At 37.2% G+C, this 20,570-nt stretch overlaps 3 protein-coding genes across 12 annotated transcripts; 2 read left to right on the forward strand and 1 right to left on the reverse strand.

Annotated features, from left to right (window-relative positions):
- The first annotated feature begins 666 nt into the window (after positions 1–666).
- Positions 667–6,957, forward strand: LOC107644414 (protein REPRESSOR OF SILENCING 3-like). The gene is made up of 5 exons (XM_088486702.1): positions 667–892; positions 1,942–2,166; positions 2,275–2,490; positions 4,986–5,390; positions 5,750–6,957. Exons 2-5 carry the CDS (start codon positions 1,960–1,962, stop codon positions 6,764–6,766), a joined length of 1,845 nt encoding a protein of 614 aa, XP_088342828.1. The 5' UTR covers positions 667–892; positions 1,942–1,959; the 3' UTR covers positions 6,767–6,957.
- A 459-nt stretch (positions 6,958–7,416) lies between these two features.
- On the reverse strand, positions 7,417–16,374 carry LOC107644413 (CRS2-associated factor 1, chloroplastic). 7 transcript variants are annotated; one of them, XR_015883551.1, is made up of 11 exons: positions 15,890–16,373; positions 13,509–14,739; positions 12,992–13,119; positions 12,366–12,591; positions 12,141–12,268; positions 11,118–12,013; positions 10,535–10,646; positions 10,256–10,397; positions 10,063–10,138; positions 8,870–9,112; positions 7,417–7,733 (listed from the first exon to the last, which is right to left on the reverse strand). XR_015883551.1 is itself a non-coding variant. In XM_088488234.1 (6 exons), exons 2-6 carry the CDS (start codon positions 14,329–14,331, stop codon positions 11,210–11,212), a joined length of 2,109 nt encoding a protein of 702 aa, XP_088344360.1. In that variant the 5' UTR covers positions 14,332–14,336; positions 15,890–16,374; the 3' UTR covers positions 10,838–11,209. The 7 variants fall into 7 exon arrangements, 2 of the variants coding, with proteins under 2 accessions (XP_088344360.1, XP_020958632.2); XR_015883554.1 differs by lacking the exon at positions 10,535–10,646 and having other exon boundaries at positions 10,256–10,332; XR_015883553.1 differs by lacking the exon at positions 10,535–10,646 and having other exon boundaries at positions 10,256–10,382.
- Positions 16,375–16,674: 300 nt separating this feature from the next.
- On the forward strand, positions 16,675–20,234 carry LOC107644415 (putative glycosyltransferase At3g07620). 4 transcript variants are annotated; one of them, XM_016348269.3, is made up of 6 exons: positions 16,675–16,866; positions 17,003–17,678; positions 17,786–17,916; positions 18,182–18,527; positions 19,143–19,431; positions 19,666–20,234. In XM_016348269.3, exons 2-6 carry the CDS (start codon positions 17,094–17,096, stop codon positions 19,809–19,811), a joined length of 1,497 nt encoding a protein of 498 aa, XP_016203755.2. In that variant the 5' UTR covers positions 16,675–16,866; positions 17,003–17,093; the 3' UTR covers positions 19,812–20,234. The 4 variants fall into 4 exon arrangements, with proteins under 4 accessions (XP_016203755.2, XP_088344362.1, XP_016203752.2 ...); XM_088488236.1 differs by having other exon boundaries at positions 17,023–17,678; XM_016348266.3 differs by having other exon boundaries at positions 16,681–16,866; positions 19,143–20,234.
- Positions 20,235–20,570: the final 336 nt, after the last annotated feature.

The following is a 20,570-nucleotide window of genomic DNA, read 5'->3' on the forward strand; positions in this document are numbered from 1 at the left end:
GAAAGGATATGTTCTTTCTGGAGTTGTTCTATTCTGTTGCGAAAACTTGTTCTCACAATATTTTCTGTTGTTCTATTCTGCACTTCCTTGTTGAAAGCTTGAAACTATGAATAATGTTGTTATGTTGATTTGTTATGTGTTGAATATGCTTGTTGAAAAATTTATGAATATGAAGCTGTTATGACTAATGTTTTTATGTTGTCTGTTCTGTTATGAATATGCTTGTGGCCTTGTGCCGTGAATTTAACTATTTAAGGTTGCTGTGAATTTAACTATTTAAGCCTTTAAGATTGCTGTCTTGCTGAATAGGGAATAGGAATTATTATCCTTATTGTGTTTAATTAAGATACTATTGTACTAGTATAGTAGTACTAACTAATTTCATGTTTATCTTTGTATTAGTTATATTTAGACTTTGAAACTTGGTTGTTTTTAAGATGTTGGTGAAGAACTAAAGATATGTATTTTGAATTTTTTTAATGTTATGACTATTTTTAGTATTTTATATTTTTTATTTACGTGAAACCGATTTTACCGGTTCAACCAACGATTTATTGGTTGAACCAATAACTCAGTAAATCGGTAACTTGATCGGTTTGATCACCGGTTCGATTCTTACAACTATGCACGCGTGAACCAAACCACCCCCCCCCCTTTTACCGGTTCAACCAACGATTTCATTTAATCATTTGTCACTATACTCCCTGTACTGGAGATTGGAGGACTCTGAAGCGGAGGAACCCTAGCCCTCCATTGTCGCCGCCGTTCCCAGGTCGTCAGCGCCGCCGCCGTCCCCAGGTCGTCAGCACCGCCGTTCCCAGGTCGTCGAACCCTAACCCAGTAACTCGGCAGGTACTCTTCATCTTTGCTGGCTTCTCGGCACGGAACCCAGGTTAGTGGCTTGTCTTCGTCTTCGGTCTTCTTCTTCAATTTTTGTTCCATTTTTCTTCAATTCTTCTTCGGTCTTGGTTTGAACTTTGAAGTTTGGCTCTTCAATTCTTCTTCTTCGGTCTTCCGTCTTGGTTTCCAGTTTGGTATTCCCTTGTATTTGCTGTTGCTGGTGGTTAATGGTGGAAATTTTACAAATTTGCAAATTTGTATGTATGGTTCTGATTGCTCTGTCTTGTATTCACTATACTCTGATTGCTCTGTTAGTCAGTAATACTTACTCTGTTACCCTGTTTTAGTGTTTTAGTCAGTAATTCTTACTCTGATGGCTCTGATAGTGTTTTACTGGTTTACCAGTTGCTGATGGCTCCTAATTTGTTTGTTGCAATATTGTTGAATGCTGTAGGCTGATGGCTCTTAATTTTTTGTTCAAATTTACTGATGGCTTTGTTTGTAGTTGCTGGTTTTGCTGGGTGAAGGTTTAGTGTTTTGGAATGTTTCATAATGTGCTAATGTTTGTAATTGCTGGCTTTGTTTGTAATTGCTGGGTGAAGGTTTAGTGTTTTGTGATTATTGGTTAATGTTTTGGTTTAGTGTTCTCTCTTTTCCAGATTTCCCTTTTCCCTGTATTTCTGCATGTTGCTGAATTGGTAATTAATAAATTTGCCTTTTTGCTGTAAATCGGAACTTTACTAGGATTTGTTAAATTTGTTGCTGTAACTTGAATTTGTTGCTGAATTTGTTGCTTCCCAGTCACAGAATCAGAACAGAATGCTCAGTCAGTGCTTGATTGATTGGCTTTGCTCACTGATTGTATTTGATGATAAATTTTAAATTTTAAATTTGCACTGCCTATGTTATTGATTCACTGTTCTTTTAGTGTTTTTGTTGTTGTTAATCATTGTGATGAGCTTTGTTAAAATTTGCACTGCCTATATTGTTAATTAAGAAAAAAATTGCTGCTTCTAATTGTTACTCTTGGAGGCACAAAACATTGTCGAACCAACTTAATAGCATTCCTCTATCAACCGTATTATTGTTAATTGAGTGCAGGCTAACGTTCCTTAGGGCATGGAGGGGCAACACAAGAAGACGGTGAGAATATTTGTCGGTGGATTGGGGGAATCAGTAACTAAACAAGACCTCCACAGTATGTTCAGCTCTTTCGGCAATGTCGAAGCAGTCGAAACAATCCGAACCAAAGGTCGCAGTTTCGCCTATCTTGACTTCCTTCCTTCTCCCACCGATGACAAATCTCTTTCCAGGCTTTTTAGCAAGGTTAGTTTTTTCTCTTATTTTTTTAGTTAAAACTTCATTAAATTCAATTGATTATAACAATATGCATTTTCTGTTAAAAACTAAAAAAAAAAATTATTGTCTTGGCAGTATAATGGTTGTGTTTGGAAGGGTGGGAAGTTGAAGCTCGAGAAGGCTAAAGAACATTATCTAGTGCGGTTGAAACGAGAATGGGATGAAGATGCTATGTCTAAGATTGAGCATGTTAGTGACAAACCAGTCACTACTGATAAGTTAGAGGAAAAGCCCACAAAAGAGAGTTTAAAGACAAAGCAGCTCCACATTTACTTCCCGAGGTTAAGAAAGGTGACATACTAATATAACATACCTTTATTTATTCATTTAGTCGACACAAGTATGTATTCATTGGTCATTGACGTTGTTAAATGCCAATATCCAATGAGTCTGGATGGATCAAGCTCCTCTAAATTGAGGATATTGATAAAGTTACAAATTAAGATAGTGGGGTTCACATATGTTAGAAGTTACAAATTCAGTGGTGATTAAGCCTTCACTTTATCACTTTACTAATCTCATTTTAGAGGATCTTTTTTCAGTTTGGGAACCCTACGTTAAATGAACTCCATCTACAAATATGTTCACTGGTTGTGTTTCAACATGTCTTTTGGATGTTGAACTGTGGCCTTTAAAGGCGTTTGTGTTTTGAATAACCTTTAAACTGTGAAGCTAAAAGGTGTGGATGCTAGTCTTGGGTGTGTATCTAGTGTGGCTATGGCTTTGTAGAATGCCATTTTTGCGTATGAAAGTGGTATAACATGGGAAATATTATGTGAAATACTGTAGAGCTTTGTCATGGATTCATGTCTTAATATTTTTGGTTTTTTTTTTCAATGTCAAGAATTAAGCTCACAATATTATGGGTACAGTTATTTCGGTAATGAATGACACTAAGAAATTATCTGAACTGTTAGCTGCTCCATTTCTATGAGGCCATACTGTAAACATTTATTATGACATGTTTTAAAGGTTTTGGCAGGAATAACAAGGCCAACATTTGTGGGAGTGTCTAATTATGCTGTTCTCAGATGGTCTGTTTGTTTGAAGTGTGTCATCTTAGATTTTTTAGGATTATTCTTTTCTTTTACATATCTTATAGGTAATTTTGTGCTTTTGGTGTCTTGTTTTTGTTCTGTGATGTATATGTGTTTTTTCGGGACTGTCCCTGTATAATATGTAGAGACTTCAGGGAATGTTTGCGACATTTGTAGCCTTGAAGACTCATTGTTGCCTTCTAGGTACTATCATGAGAAGAGAGAGAAAAAAAGAGAAGGGGGGGGGGGGGTTGTATATATTTTTATATCATTGTTTTAAATGGTTTTTCATTTATATTCCTCCTCTATTCTGTTAAAATTTCTGTTCATGTAATACATGTTAGGTTAACATCTTAGGTTTAAAATGGTCAAGAATCTGAGATTAAGAACCTAAGTTGTAATGCACCTTATAAGAAAGTATGCAGCTGAAGATATAAGATGTGAAGAAAAAGGTAAATGGGTTAAGGAAAATGTGGGGCAGGTTTGGAAGAATGATCTGGTGGGGGCTGGGTCAGCTTAACTGACTTGCTGACTCAGCAGAAGGGTGTGCGTGAGGTGCTGTGGAGAATATGCAGCATGGATAGGGCACATCTGTAGGAATATGTGTGTCATTTGGAGGTAGGCTATCATTTGAGAAACAAAAGTTCGAATAAATAAGAACTAACAAACAGAAGAGCCTAGCATGAATGTAGCAAAAATGTGAAATTCACTAATCTATCTCTCTTAATTTCTAAGCCAGATACCTCAAATGTTTACGTGCCTTGCACCATGTACAAGCAAGGCATCTAATCCTACCCCACATGGCTTGCTTGTTGGAATGTCTGTCATAGCCAAATGTGTCAATGCCAATCAATAAGAATTGCTCTGAGCCTCTAGGGTACACCCAACACTCGCCAAAGATACTAAACAATGCATTCCAAAGAAAGCAAGCCACTGGATAATGTAAAATGGAAAAAAGTGATATTGATTCAGAATTCAACCTGAACATAGCACACATCTGGAGGATTATCCATATATGGCCTTTCAAACCTGAGAAAGGTCATTGTTATCCTTGGTTGTGAATAATACACCTTTTTTCCTTCTTTTCTTTGTATCATATAACATTGAAGACCAAGAAGCTATTTCAGCAAAATTAAAAGAAGAATCTGCAGAAATGCACACACCAGAAAAAAGTAAAAAGAACTCGTGTGCAAATGATAAAAAACATGAGAAACTCTAATTTGGCCATAGCGTAACATATAAGATGCATTGCCTTTGTTTACTTTGTTTCTCCTCTGTTCCAACTGCGACAAAACACAGGCTGAGACAGAGAGAAGGGATGAATGAGGCTGCAACAGAGGAAGAAGAACCTAATTGGGTTACCCAAGTTGTTTGTCTTTGACCTGACTACCCACCATATTTTGATTATGGCCTCAACACCACGGAAAAAAAAGCACTCCGCACCAGAAGCTCCATTGCATCCGGCTCCTGCTCTCCTCTGCCTCAATCATGTGCTATATACCCCTGCAATTGCTAAGCCTGCATGCTTCTATTGCTAAATTTTGGCTCAATTTGTATGTTTTTTAAATTTTTTGGATTCTTTTGTTGATATTTAATTTAAGACTTCCATTTATCTGTGATATATAAATGTGTAACAGTTTTATTATGTAGAATGCATTCTTGCCTTTCCCTTATATTCGGTCATGTAAAGAAACGTTAATGCTTAATCATATGGTTCAATTTTCACATGCAACATCTGTACTTATGCAGGTAAAATCTATACCATTCACTGGAACTGGAAAGCACAAATACAGTTTCCAGAATATTAAAGTTCCTCTTCTCCCTGTGCATTTCTGTGATTGCAAGGAACATTGTAGTCCTTCTGGCACAGAAAGGGGAAAACTACATATTGAAAGGGCAACAGAAATTGGAGGAATGAATGATGAAGAAATTAACATAATGAATGTCGTGATGAACAAACTACTTGGAAAAGAAAATGTTTCCGAAAAGAAGAATCTTGAAACAGAGGATTCCTTTGAATCACCTGCACATCCTGATGACTCTGAAGTAGGTAGTTCAACAGATGAAGATGATCTCATTATTAACGTGAACACAAAGAAAAATAAATCGTCCATAATAGGGAGTGAGGAACTTCAAATGATCTTGGAAAATCAGGTTAATTTTCATTGCTGTTATTATTATTATTATTATTATTATTATTATTATTATTATTATTATTATTATTCAATAGGCCTAGGGAATGGATCCTCTCAATTTTTTTCCCTCAATTGTTTGGTAAAGTGTGATCTCTCGCGTTACATTAAGTGGGATCAAGAAAAAATATGTGAGAGAAGATATTGAATGATGAGAGATCACACTTTACCAAACAATTAAGGGAAAAAAATTGAGAGGATCCACTCCCTTTACAAAAGGAACCGGTTAAGTTATCTCTTATTGTATCACTCCTTATTTTTTTTTTTTTATCAAAGAATAGATTTATTTATATTGTTTCTAATTGCTGTTTGGATATTCAGGACTCATGGTCCAATAAATCAAAAATTGGTAAGGAAGAAAATGACAAGAGTGAGTCTGATGTGCATAAAGGGCATAAGAGCAATCCCAACAATAAGAGAAAATCACTTCGCAAATCGGAAAGGGAAAGCATTGGACATGTGTCTACTACTGCTAAAGGAAAGAATAATGTGCAGACCCTTCCAGATGAGGTAGAATCTGGAGTGCAACCTGTTGAGTCAGAAGATGATTTTGGCAAACAGTCTAAAGTTTCATGGTCTCAGAAATCTTCATGGAAAGAACTACTTGGTAATGGAGGTAATACTGCTTTCAATGCCACTCTCATGTTTCCTATAGAACAAGAAAGACCTGATAGTCCATCCCAATCCATATCTTTAAACGACAAAACTGAAAACATGGAAGGGCATGAACACCTAGGGAGTAAACCCACCAATACAGAATCGACAAAGGAGCTCACTGAAGATAATCATACCAACACATCAGCATTAAGAAAGCATGCTGAAGCTCAGCCTGCTGACAACAATGTGGAGTTGAAGAAGACCGGTCGAGGTGCATCATGGCGACGGAAGCAATCATGGACACAACTGGTTGCTGGAGACAACAGTTCATTTAGCATTTCACAGATTTTGGCAGGCATTACATTCTCAGAGCCAATGGCCAAGGGGTCTACCGTGGACCCTGCAAATTCCAACAATCCCAAGCATAATAATGTAGGTAAGGATGCCATTAATGAAGTTGTTACTAGTGATGGGCGTATACCGGAAAAGAGCCAACATGATGGTGGTGGTGCCAATGATACTGCATATGAGGAAAAGAGTGAGACAAGAGAAAAGGAAGGATCGTCTGAAGAAACAGTACAAAAAGAGAGATCCACTGCGAGGGTTGAAGTAGGCGAAACTTGCACATTCATGAGAAGTTGTTCTTCTTTGAAAGAGTGGGCGAAGGCTAAGGCTGCTTTAAGTGGATCACTCAAAAGGAAACGTCCCAACTCCCGAGAACCAGTAAAGAAGCATGAATAACACTGTCGTGTATTTTTAATTTGTTGTTTTTCTTGGCTTATGCATAGCAAAATGAGGGAAATTAATTTTCAGATACTGCGAAATGATTGATTTCTGTTTGATTGGACAATGCTGTAGGGACTGCTTAACAACGTGCTATTTTTAAAATTTTCTGAAAATTTTAACGACAGAAGCCATATTTTACCTTCAAATATGTATCTCATTTATCTTTTGTGGAGTAATATTATATGTACAAGTCTTTTGGTAACTAGGTCCAACCAACTACAATAAAAACCATTTTCAAAATGAAACGCACGACGCGTGCTCTAGTGTTCCACTGGCGCACAATTCAAAGAGATTGTATTATCTGTACAAGTCTTTCTATACTTTTTGCAGTACACAATTTTTTGTTGGAGAGCATACAAATTTTGGAGCATAGCATACAAAGTTTTGAAGTATAGCAGACAAATTTGCACGTAACACAAACTTATCCATATAGCACACAAATTTTTGCACATAACAAATTTTTGAACTATAGCACAAAATTTTGCTGCACCAAAATTTAAGTGTGTATTTTTTTATTGACAAACTTATCGATATAGAACACATTTTTTTGCACATATTACACAAATTTTCGAACCATAACACATTGTCAAAGCACAGCGCACAAATTTTTGTTGCACCAAAATTTATGTATATATTCTTTTATTGATTTCTATTACACATTTATTTTTTTCTTCTCTTTTTCTTCATGGTGTATAAACCGATCACCATTCATTGCAAGCCAATATTACCTTACAGGTTCTATTTTCCAAAAAAAAAAAAAACAAACACATTAAGTATGTCATCATAGCTCATGGCTATTAACTTTGATGTGCAGTTCCAACATTTCTTGGTGGCTAGGGTCCACAGAAAATGTGACACGACAATCAATGGCTCTTGAAAAGTTCAGCGATCACCTCGTCTTTCTTGCAGTTGTCCATCAACACTGCAAACAAACCATACCACATTACATGTGTAAATCAAGCAAAGTGAAACAACACACCCCTTCATTTTTACAGCACACACATAACCGAAGCTAATAGTTTGGTAACTCACACTAATTTGACAGATATCATTAAACAAATTCTGGTTTATCATAGCACACAAATATTTAAGCGTAGCACACATTTTTGTTCAGCATAACTCAAAAATTCACACATATAGCACAAAAACCAAAATCATAGAATAACACTAATTTTCTAAACAACTCAATTAAAAAAAAAAAAACTAAGATCATCATAAATAACCATAATCAAGAAAAAAACATATACAATAGCACACAAATATCGAGTATAGAAAAATAACACAAATAATCGAAGTTAATAGCATGGTAGCTCACACTAATTTGTCATAAATCATTAAACAATTTCTAGTTTATTACAGCATACAAATATTTAAGCATAGCACACATTTTTCTTCAACATAGCACACAAATTCATACATATAGTATACAAATATTGAGCATAAAAAAATAATATAAAAGACATTCGTGCCTTTTTAATTTCACTCAACAAAAAAGATACATCCAATTTACAAAGAAGAAAAAATTAAACAACAACAACAAGACGTTGAAGAAAGAATGAACGTAAGAAGAAGACAACGGTGGTAGTGGCAGCAGCGACAACGACGGTGGTGGTGGTGGTGGTGGCAGCAGCGATGATGACGACGTTGGAGGAGGGGGAGGAAGAAGAGGGCGCGTGACTAAAGTTTAAATTTTAATAACTTGGTTAACTTGGTTAATAAAAACACTTGGAGACCAAGCATTTTTGTTTAGAAAATAATCGATTTTAATTTGTTTTGTTTATAGTCTAATATCCTCTTAAGCAAAAGTTACATTCACACTTAAGAATTCAGGAATATTTTGTATTTTAAAAAACTAGATTAGTTAAACTTTGAAAGACTCAACTTAGATGAGTTTTGACTATGATTTCCAGAATTGGAGCTGATAAGTTGGTTTGACTAAGTTAATTGGCAATTGGTCACTTGTTTGGTTTGGACCTGTTACTGGTTGACAGTTGACACGGAGATTCTATTTGCAAATAATTGAAAAAAACCGGAACAATTGGCAGAAAATTGGCAAACCATTTAAACCAAATGTGTTTTCTCCCCCGGGTTTTGCTGGCATAATGTCTGTCGTGCTTCTTGTCATCGCAATCTGCTTCTCTTCTGCTTTCTATGTCAACAGAATCTCGCCGCATTGTGTCGATGTCGCGATATGCAAAAGCTCATATCTGTAAGCTCGCCACGATGCCACTGTCCAGCATCTCCTCTTTACATTGCTCCCATGTCGCTGTCCGCTTCTGGACTTGGTGCCGATTCTCCATCCTGGTCATATTTTTGGTTTTTTTTTTCAATGTCAAGAATTAAGCTCACAATATTATGGGTACAGTTATTTCGGTAATGAATGACACTAAGAAATGATCTGAACTGTTAGCGGTCTCCATTTCTATGAGGCCATACTGTAAAAATTTATTATGACATGTTTTTAAGGTTTTGGCAGGAATAACAAGGCCAACATTTGTGGGAGTGTCTAATTATGCTGTTCTCAGATGGTCTGTTTGTTTGAAGTGTGTCCTCTTAGATTTTTTAGGATTATTCTTTTCTTTTACATATCTTATAGGTAATTTTGTGCTTTTGGTGTCTTGTTTTTGTTCTGTGATGTATATGTGTTTTTTCGGGACTGTCCCTGTATAATATGTAGAGACTTCAGGGAATGTTTGCGACATTTGTAGCCTTGAAGACTCATTGTTGCCTTCTAGGTACTATCATGAGAAGAGAGAGAAAAAAGAGAGGGGGGGGGGGGGTTGTATATATTTTTATACCATTGTTTTAAATGGTTTTTCATTTATATTCCTCCTCTATTCTGTTAAAATTTCTGTTCATGTAATACATGTTAGGTTAACATCTTATCACGTAATAAGGTTTAAAATGGTCAAGAATTTGAGATTAAGAACCTAAGTTGTAATGCACCTTATAAGAAAGTATGCAGCTGAAGATATAAGATGTGAAGAAAAAGGTAAATGGGTTAAGGAAAATGTGGGGCAGGTTTAGAAGAATCATCTGGTGGGGGCAGGATCAGCGTAACTGACTTGCTGACTCAGCAGAAGGGTGTGCGTGAGGTGCTGTGGAGAATATGCAGCATGGATAGGGCACATTTGTAGGAATATGTGTGTCATTTGGAGGTAGGCTATCATTTGAGCAACAAAAGTTCGGATAAATAAGAACTAACAAACAGAAGAGCCTAGCATGAAATTTGGCTTCCATAATCTCGATACCTCTTGGCTCTAACTCTCCCTAGCACCCATCTTGCCTCTTCAAGTTTGCCTGGTTCCGCAAGGCTGTTAGGTGTCTCTGTACAAATATATGCAAATTTAATAGTGTCAATGTTACATTCTAAAACTACCATTCATTTCATAAGAATCTTGAAATTCATTATTCTCACAAATAGGAATAGATAGAGTTACTAACCCTGATCCATTGATTGGAGTTCATATTGAGAATTCACTTGTCTATTCCTTTGCCCTTTCTTTATTTCTTCGTCAAGACTTGTGAAAGAAAAAGAGGAACTTCATTGGCAGGAAGAGGAATTCTGGTTCTGTTTCTCATAAAACTAACTTCCATCAAGTTAGTTACTTTCAAATATCTACTAACAAGCTTTCCTTCATTTAATTAATTGATATATTTATTAATCCTATAAAATGCAACACACAACACTAGAGACATAATATAATTTCTTACAAAATGTACCTCCAAGAACTAGAAACATTAGAGTTGCTGGAACCGTAGCCAAACACAAGGATATTTTCCATCCATATCTCTGGACTTCCTAAACTAATTATCCCCATTTGCAGCTAGGACACTGTCAAAAGTCATTAGGGTAATAGAGTCATTTTATGTTTAAGTTACACTTTGGCATATGGAAGATCTCGGGGTCCACTAAGGGAGTAGGGTCCGAGTGAGATTTTTTTTCCCTTGTGTGTGTCAACATTAACTTTTTTTTTGGTGACTTGTCAACATTAACTTTTAAATGTGAAATCCAAGACCAATGTATTAGATGCGCAAAGAAAATTGCATTGATATAACATAAGAATTATGATTATTCAAAATTAAAAATAAGGCAAGGGGCAGCAATAGCATAATAATAACAACAATAAAACCTTGCCCAAGTAGGTGGTGTTGGCTACATAGATCAAACGTCATGAATCAAGTCTAAACTTGGATCACACTTAGATATCTTCTTGACGATAATTTAATTCCATTCAAAAATAAAACAGTCAACTATTTTGGATATCAAAACAATAATAATTTTATTGTGCAACAAAGTACCTACTTTTGGTGGTATCATGTCAGAAGTCTCACAAGTTCATCTACTCTTGTTCCCTGTGGCACTACATTCCTCTGTCGCTCATCAAAATCTTTTCTTCAAATTTCGGAACTCTTCTGAGTGTTCTCCATTTCACCTTCAATCACAACAGTGGTAACTTCTTTTTTCTCAAAAGTTGAATCTTCTTGCTCGTCATTATTTTGAACCCTAACCTTTCTAGATCGGCTAAAAACAGGCCCTGGGGGAGCTGATTTGGCAAAAGCCACTGCGGTTTGATAAACATTGTCAGCATCCAAAGATCTGTCATCTAAAACAAGTGCACTACCTTTCTCAACAGCTTGCTCCCACAGTAACATAACTCCTTCTGTGCAAGATGCAGATGATATTGAAATTAAACTTTCATCAGCTGCACTTGAACTATCTAGCAACCCATTTGTAGAAGGATCTACCTTGCCATCAATAGAATTCTCACAACTTTCCAGCACAGAAACACTTGATTTTGTGCTATCAGAAGGTGGAGAACCCCTGACATCATCTGTGGTTTCAACTTCACAGGTTCCCATAGAAAGTGAAGCAGCATCGGTAACCATCGAGAAAGGTGGATTGCTATCTTCTATAGGGTAAGGCACCTCAGCTTGAGAGAAACTCACATCATCTGAACTCGAAGAAATACTAGTGTCATAAGATTCACTGCTTAGATGCTCTAATGAATTCTCCTGTGGCATTTCAGACAATTCTGGGGCATCTGAAGTCGGTGTATTGGAATTGTCACTGTCAACATCAATTTTATTGGCTTCATTGTAATCATCTTCGAGACCTGGGAAAGAGGACCTCCACTTTTTTCCCCTCCACATAAGTATGTGTTCATTCTCAAATGAGAGCAATATGCATGGAACAAGATCCTACAGTCAAGAAACAAAATTGGAAGAAAAATGTTACTTATTATCCTATGTCACCAACGAAAAAAGGGCAAAAAAAAAAAAAAAATCTTCAATGTTGTTTGCAAGATATAGGAGAAAATGGCTATACCCTTAGTTTTCCTCCAATCCTTCGATAATCACTTTCATTTAGTCCTTGACAATTTATTCGCACTAGTTCACACTCTTCAAAAGCCTCTCTGACATTTGCTACAAGGTCACAGTAAACACCATTTTTTGCTGTATATAAAGATAGAAGTTAGTCTCACATGGTCAGCCAAAAAGAGCAAAAACTTGCTTTCTTGTTAAATTGTAATGAAAATCTGAAAGATTCTACCCAGCTTGAATATCGGTTCCAAGTTCCTTCCCTTCCGACGAAATTCAGTTGCTTCTTCTAGTGTTAGGCCTTCTGGAACTCGCTTAACCAACCTAGGATATACTGGAGATACAGGTTTCCACAGCATCAGAGGAAAACGTTGGCGTGTTCTATAGTTGTAGTTTCTGCCCCGGAAGAGGTATACCGTACCACTTTTCCTATGAATGATTTTTCCCCCAGTCCTTTCCTAGGAAACCAGACAAAGACCATAAGTAATGAAAAACAATTAATTTCTTTATTGAGGAATGTCAGAGGACATGGTCAACTCAGAAAAGTAAGATCAGCGAAGGCATCGTAAAGAAAAGAAAAACAAAAGTTAAAAATTTATATCCTTGAGAGAAGCCAAAGAAAATGCCATCGGAAACCGTAGCCCCCCACCCCAAAACAAAAGATGCATGAACTATATTCTCCTTTACCATTTAAATTGCATAGCAGGATGAACAAATAAACGAATGTTTTAACCCAAAAGCAAATACACATCGACCACACAAGATGAGGTTTTACTTCCAAAACACAAGCACAGATTTGAGGTCATTATGAATTGATATCAGTGAAAAGTGGGACAGTTGAGAGCAGAAGAAACCAACCTCTAACTGTTGGCACACATTATCCATGTCGACGGTGCACACTCCTTTGCACTTTATCTTGCACACTCTCCGTCGTTTCCAAAGAGCATGTATATTCTCCAACATGTTATGTGTCAAACCATCTCTACCTGAAAAACACCCAACACAGAGAGTGCGTAGGAAAAAGGTAAATTTTCCATGAAATTCACATAACACTACCCAGAGTAATCAAATTTGCACAAACATTCACATACACACCCTGATCCACCATAACCTTTCCAATTTGGCCAAATTTTGCATATCTTACCTTATTGATTAACCCTTAATTTTGTTGGGGCAAAATGATATTTCAATTATCAACAAAAGGAACACACTTTTCATTACCTTAGAAAACTCCCAAGTACAAACTAACTAGATATTTTCGAGCAAAGTCTAACTTCTGCCTTGCATCAATTAACTAGATATCTTTAACTCTCAAATATGTAAAAAATAATAATAAAAAAAAATTAAAGAAAAAATTCAAAACAAGCAAAAGTACCAATATTGAGCTGGCGGGCAGATTTGACGGTGCCGGCAACCAACGCATTGATCTCTTCCTTCGTCAATGGCTCCCCCAACAACTCTTCCTTTGACTGCACGTGTTTCGGGCCCGATCCGGGTAAAAAGGGCCCGGGCTTCTGGACGGGCTTCACCCCCTTCTTGTCTGCCGGCGGCAGAACGAACGAGTCGAATTCCCTCAACTTCTTCTTGCTCGTCGGCAGCGGTGCCCGTCCGGTCCATGGCCGCGGCATCGTCGCTGGTCCGAACGGCACGTACGATGGCTCCCGAATCTTCACCGGCTTCGCCGCTGGCGTTTCCGTGTAGCTGTACCGAAACTCGAACGGTGCGCCTTCAACCACGTAGGAGACTCCGTCGTCGCCGATTCTCACGTTTGCTGGTGCCAATTGAGTCCTGCTTGGATTCGAATTCGGGGTGCTGGAAAACCTAACCGCCGCATGAGAATCCCACGGGGGCTCCGCCGGCGGTTTGGAGTACTTCGATTTCCTGCCGGGGATGGAAGGCCTCGACGGAGCGGAGGGCGTCCCAGCGGATTTGAAGGTTTTAACGGTGGCGCTGGAAACGGCGGAAGTCTCGGCGGTTTCGGCGATTTTGTCGGCAGAGTCGAAGCGGCGCGTGCGGCGTATCTCATCCTCGATTTCCTGCTGGGTTCGCCGGCGCTCGTTGAACTTGGCGGCATTGGCGTTGTTCCAACGAGAGAATCTGACCTCTGTGGATATTTGGGTCGGTTCATGGGTCGGATACGGGTCGATAATTGGCGCGGAAATTGGGAACCGTATTGGCAGCTTGACGGTTAGAGCCATTTTCACTGATCCAAAAGTGAAGTGAAGTGAACTCAAAACCGAGGTTCAGAAAACCGGACCGGTCATCGAACCGCTCATTACTGATTCACTAATTCATTGGTTCAACCATGGTTCAACCGAAAAAACCGTTTTATAATAAACACCTGATTCTATAAAAATTCAATGAATAAAGCAACTGGTTCTAAACACTCTTCCACTGCATTTTTTTACTTCGAAAGGGGATCATAAACAACTAGTTCTATGAATAAACAAACTACAATGATATGCAATGCCAAAAATAGGCCAATGATAAAATAATAAAGGGTTTCTCTCTTCAATTCTATGTTCAAGCTTGTAGCATACCAGAATCAACAGAATAATACCGTTAAAATAGTCTTCCTTCTTAATTCTTATATACCTCAGAATTTCCTACAAAATGAAAATTGAACACAACACACAGCTTTAAAACAAAAACAAAACAACACTCAGAATTCAATCACCTCTTCTAAACTCAGCCTTAAAACAAAACAGAACAACATTCAGAGTATGAGCATTAATCACAAAAAATTGATTTCTGAAACAACAAAAACAGCAGAACAACATTCAGAGTTTGAGCATTGATCACAAAATATTGATTTATGAAACAAAACAAAAAACAGAAGAACAACATTCAGAGTTTGAGCATTGATTTCTGAAACAAAACAAACACTGCAAAAACCAACAGAACAGCATTTAGAGTTTGAGCATTGATCACAAAAAATTAATTTCTGAAACAAAATAAACAATCAACAAAACAATGAAAACAGAATTTTTTTTTCCTTCAGAAGAAGAAAACAATGAAAACATGAAGCATATAATAAATCAATGATCACCAATATCCAGCAAGAATCTCAAAGGCAACAAATACACAACAACAATTTAGCAAATAAACAAGAACAAGACCTAAATAGAAAATCCAACAAATTAAATCACAGAAACCTACAATTTAGCAAATTAAAACAACAGCAGCCCAACAATTTAGCAAATTATCAACTTAACGGGTTCAAGAACAGAAAATCACAAAAAATAAAATAAAATAAAAATAACAGAAGAACAACAGAACAACAACACAAGAACAATTAGCAAATTAACAAGTTCACACTAACCGTTAAAAATTACCAGAAGAACACTAATGCAAGTGGAATCATCATGCTAATATGTTTTCTACAAAGATGCTATTTGTGCAGCTAAAATTTCCTAATTCCTAAGATCCAATTATTCTAATTTCACATGCAATCAACTTACTAAGTTTCTAAAAGCTAGAAATGATAAAACCAACCCGAAATATGGTTAAAGCATTTCATCAAACATGTTGAGTGCGGTAAACTTGAAACGAAATAAGAGAATTCAAAGCTTAGTATCAATGTGATAGAGAAGAGAACATAACTATTGTATACTTAATTCAGTCTATGAAAAAAATCCAAACCACTGCCAAATCAAATAGTTACTTATCGTAATAGAAATAAGAAGTTGCAGAGTTTCAAGCAGAGTATTGGTGTTGTGTGAGTGTATTGTCTGGTGGTGGGTTTAGGGAACTCACGGCGGCGAAAAAAAGAGAGCAGTTCGACGGCTAGTTGAAGCGCGCGGGTTGGTCGCAGAGTTTGAAGCAGGGCAACGTGGCTTCCAGACGAAGGCGAACCCGAACGGTGAATGGCGAGTGAACGCGAACGGTGAACGCCGAGCAAACTTGAACGGCGAAGAACGCGAACGAAGACGACGGCTGAACGGAGACGCGAACGTTAACGGCAACCAACGGCGGCGGAAGCGCGGCTGAGCAGACAAAGACGACGGACGCCGAGCTCGAGGAAGCAGCTGCGATCGGTGACAACGAACGGGGGTTGAAGACTTGGAGCACGAGGGAAGCTAGATAGACGGACGGACGGCGGCAGTATGCCACTCCTTGCGGCGGCGGTGGTGTAGGCTTACAGTGATAGGGTTTTTTGGCTGTTTCTGTGAATGAAAGAAACGGAGGGAGAAAGGGAGAAAGAAACGGAGGAGCTTTAGAACCAAGAGTGAAACTGAAAGTAAGCAAATTTGGCAAAAACGACGCCGTTTCTTTTAAACCGGTTGTTCTCTGTCCGGTTCAACCGGCCGGTTCGACTATTCTCCTCCGGTTTTTAGAAAAACGGTTTTAGAAAACAAATCGGACCGTAATTACTGCCGGTTCACGATTATACCGGTCGAACCGGCAATCCGGTCCAGTTTTCAGAATGTTGCTCAAAACAGTGAAACATAACTCTCCTAACCGATAAACCGAAGGATGAAGGATTGAAGGGCATTTTCGGAATTACGAAGCGACGTCGTTTTGGGGTTTTCTATTTTCTGTTTTCTGTTTTTCTCCATCGCCAACACACAGAAGGCAATTTTTTTTGTATAGTTTTTGGACAGTGGTATGAACGTAATTAACTTCAAGAATGAGAGCATTTTATAGTAACTTCAGTTTGATTCTTGTGCGTTCTCCTTGCAAGTGAATTGAGTAGTGTGAACTGTGAAGCTTAGTTGGTTGCTGGAGCAAAGGTATATGTTTTAATTCATCATAAAGTTAATTTCTTTCTTAATTTTTCTAGTTTTAAGAAGTAAGAACTGTTGTTGGCGTCTAATTTGATTTACCATGCTTATATTTTTATTTTTTATTTTTTAAACTTTTTTCTAGCTTTTGGGATATTGGAACAGGAGTTTAAGATTGCTGTAAGGATGAATGTTTAGTTTGAACTTTGAAGTGATGATGAATTGAGTTTTGGGGCATGAAAATGGGTGTTATGTCTATTCTAGATCGGAGATTGTACCATCTTGCTACTATGCGGTTCTTATTTGTTGGTGTGTTGGTTGCAATAGTAGTTGTTTTCCAATGTTTTGCACTTCCCTCTTGGAGATTACATTCTCTGTTAGATTCGGAGAAGTTCTCAGTAGCTCTGCCAGCTAAGGATATGGGGAATGGAGTAGATTTGGACTATGAGTTGGAGTCTAATGTGGATGGAAATTTGAGCATTGGAGAGACCCTAGATAGCAGTTATGGAGGGGAAAATAGTGAAGATGCAATTCAGAAAGGTTTCACTCATGAAAGACCAAACTATGCACATGATCCTGTAGAATACAGATATAATGCTTCACCACTAGGGGTTCCTTCAAAGGGCATAACATTTCTGGATGAAGATTTGGGCACCTTAATCACTGCAAGAAAATCTTCAAATGGCAGTGGAATGCAAAGGGGGGAAATGAAAGCTCAAAATGAGAAGTCACCTCTATTGAAAGTTCCTTTGTCCAATTTGAGTACTTCATTGACTCGGATGAACTCCTTATTGCTTCAGAGTTTTAACTCTTCTTATATGGTATGGAGTTTCAGCTTTGTGGTGAAAAAAAGATGAGACATTATGGAATATGTATGTATGGACTCCTAATTGTTGCATATTGTGTATTGATTGATCATTGATGACAGAGACCTAGGTGGTCTTCTCGTCCTGATCGTGAACTCTTATCAGCAAAACTGGAGATCGAAAATGGCCGTGTCGTATCAAATCCTTCTGGGCTTTATGCACCTATTTTCCGGGATGTTGCCAAGTTCTCAAGGTATGATCATAATAGTTAAATGTTCTAGATAGATATATAGCATTGAGTTGTGAATTATTCTTGTTCCATTTTTATCATTGTTATCATTCTGCTACTTTGATAACGTTGATTAATTCAGCAAGTCCTTTGTATTTTAGTGCTTCAAATTTGAAATATGCACATGTCAACTAGATTTCACCATTGTTTCCTCCTGAATAGTTCATGTGTTGTTCTTCTTCCAGTAGATAATTGATGGTTGAAGCATTTCTCTACATCTGTTCTTCAGGAGTTATGCACTGATGGAACGCAGGCTCAAAGTTTACGTCTACAGAGAAGGAGATAAGCCTATATTTCACCAGCCAAGGACGAGGGGACTATATGCATCCGAAGGTTGGTTTATGAAACTGATGGAGGGAAATAAACGGTTCGTAGTGAAGGATCCTCGCAGAGCTCATTTGTTTTACCTGCCATTCAGTTCACAAAAGCTAAGAGTTACTCTTGCTGAACAAAAGCTTAATGGTAAGCAGATGGAGCAATACCTAGAGAGGTACGTGCATTTAATCGCCGGAAGATATCGATTCTGGAACAGAACTGGGGGAGCAGACCATTTTCTTGTTGCTTGTCATGACTGGGTGAGCTTCTGTTTCAGACTGTCATTTCTTTGATTACTATTTATGTAATGATTTTCAACAAGTTAATGTCAATAAGTTCATTCTTTTAATTGACCTCCTTTTAGAAAATGTTTTAAGCAACAAGCATTTATCAATTCAAAATTTTGACCAAGATAATTAGTTAGGATTGATCATACTCAAAGCAAGGCGCTTCACACACACATCTAGACAATTGTACAAGTCCTTACGATTAGGGGAGAGAAATGATGTCTACACCACCTTTTGTACACCTTCCTTTTATGGTATAAAAGAGAATTTTTTTATCTTCTTTCATTTTCTATCGATCATTTTTAATACCAAAAGTGGAAGGTATATACAAAAGTGGTGCGTATAACATTTCTCCTGTGTAAAATATAGCACTAACCTTCCCTTGAGGGAGATCAATGTCACTTGGACAAGTCGAGGGTATTGTAAAAAATTTCAGCAAACCTCAAGGAGTGTAATTTGCCCTAGTTTTTATGATAAAACATGGAATAATCACTTTAATTGGATGAAAGGGATGATGGCCATATACCTAATGTAGCATATTAAAAAAAAATGTGCATTATTAATATGATGTTGTTTATGAAATTTCAGGCCTCTCAAATCACAAGGCAACCAATGAAAAATTGTATTAGGTCTCTCTGCAACTCAAATATTGCTAAAGGCTTCCAAATAGGAAAAGACACCACTCTACCAGTTACATATATACACTCTATGATGGATCCTCTAAGAGGTTTTACAGGTAAATCTCCTTCAGAGAGATCTATTCTCGCCTTCTTTGCGGGGAGCATGCATGGTTATCTCCGTCCCGTGCTGCTAAAACACTGGGAAAACAAAGAATCAGACATGAAAATTTTCGGTCCAATGGGGCGCGATATTGAAGGTAAGAAACTTTACATGGAATACATGAACAGCAGTAAATATTGCATATGTGCTAGAGGCTATGAGGTTCACACCCCAAGAATAGTTGAGGCCATTTTTTCTGAGTGTGTCCCAGTTATCATATCAGATAATTATGTGCCACCTTTTTTTGAAGTCTTGAATTGGGAAGCATTTTCTGTAACTGTTAGTGAAAGGGATATCCCAAATCTAAGAGAAATACTTGTCTCAATCCCAGAAGAGAAGTACCTTGCATTGCATTTGGGAGTGAAGAAGGTTCAGCAACATTTTCTGTGGCATAGGATTCCTGTTAAGTATGACTTGTTTCATATGATTCTTCATGCAATATGGAACAATAGGCTTTCTCAGATTAGACCAAGATAATGTTGTCAATGATACTTGACATTAATAAGTTCAATTTTTGGGATGAAATATGAGCAACATCGTGGATAGAACAACTGAAGCTAGACTCAAAACCTTATGATGGTGATGAATTAGAGTCTTGACCCTTTGCTAAACTAGTTGGGCTAAAAGCATATTGATGATAGTAAATTGGTCAACTGAAACTAGTCCAAGTTGATAGAGAAATATTATTTTGTCTTGTACATCGAGTCAATACGCATCAGTTTATCACTGGATTGAATTTAGTTATGTCAGGTCAATGTACATAAATAAAAAGCAAATTCTTGTGGAGTATTATGGAAATGAAAGAGTGGAGGGAATTCTAAATTCTTCCAGGGAATCTTGGTCTCGTGGACTGTTGTATAAATAAATAATAAATATTCTAATAAATCATTGAAGTTTGGTGTATCTATCTATCCATCCATCATGGAAATGGATTTTTTCAATTTTTTTTAACAATTAAAAGAGTAAAATATAATCTCTCATTATTAATTTTATAAGTGAAATTAAGAAAAAATATATAAAAAAAAGATATTGAAAGATTAAAGATCACACTTTACTCCTTCAATTATTTAAAAAAAAATTGAGAGACCATCTATCGAAAATTTATCTATCTATCTATCTATCTAATTTTTATTATATAAAAATTAAGGCCAAAATCTTTGTACATTAAATTTAATCATCTTTATTTTTTTAATGATGCCACCTTAGCACATTTGCTTACTAGACAAAGTTTAGAAA

Source organism: Arachis ipaensis, chromosome B5, assembly GCF_059453495.1.
Source record: "Arachis ipaensis isolate K30076 ecotype BB chromosome B5, ASM5945349v1, whole genome shotgun sequence".
NCBI classification, from domain to species: domain Eukaryota; kingdom Viridiplantae; phylum Streptophyta; class Magnoliopsida; order Fabales; family Fabaceae; genus Arachis; species Arachis ipaensis.

Excerpts from the sequence above, each read along its gene's own strand:
- LOC107644415 (XM_016348266.3), top strand. The coding sequence starts at position 17,094 with ATGAAAATGGGTGTTATGTCTATTCTAGATCGGAGATTGTACCATCTT. Across the intron at positions 17,679-17,785 it reads GTTTTAACTCTTCTTATATG|AGACCTAGGTGGTCTTCTCG; the intron begins GTATGGAGTTTC and ends CATTGATGACAG. Across the intron at positions 17,917-18,181 it reads GATGTTGCCAAGTTCTCAAG|GAGTTATGCACTGATGGAAC; the intron begins GTATGATCATAA and ends TCTGTTCTTCAG.
- LOC107644414 (XM_088486702.1), top strand. The coding sequence starts at position 1,960 with ATGGAGGGGCAACACAAGAAGACGGTGAGAATATTTGTCGGTGGATTG. Across the intron at positions 2,167-2,274 it reads TTTCCAGGCTTTTTAGCAAG|TATAATGGTTGTGTTTGGAA; the intron begins GTTAGTTTTTTC and ends TTGTCTTGGCAG. Across the intron at positions 5,391-5,749 it reads AAATGATCTTGGAAAATCAG|GACTCATGGTCCAATAAATC; the intron begins GTTAATTTTCAT and ends TTGGATATTCAG.
- LOC107644413 (XM_088488234.1), bottom strand. The coding sequence starts at position 14,331 with ATGGCTCTAACCGTCAAGCTGCCAATACGGTTCCCAATTTCCGCGCCA. Across the intron at positions 12,592-12,991 it reads ATGTGTGCCAACAGTTAGAG|GAAAGGACTGGGGGAAAAAT; the intron begins GTTGGTTTCTTC and ends CTGGTTTCCTAG. Across the intron at positions 12,269-12,365 it reads GGAACCGATATTCAAGCTGG|CAAAAAATGGTGTTTACTGT; the intron begins GTAGAATCTTTC and ends CTTTATATACAG.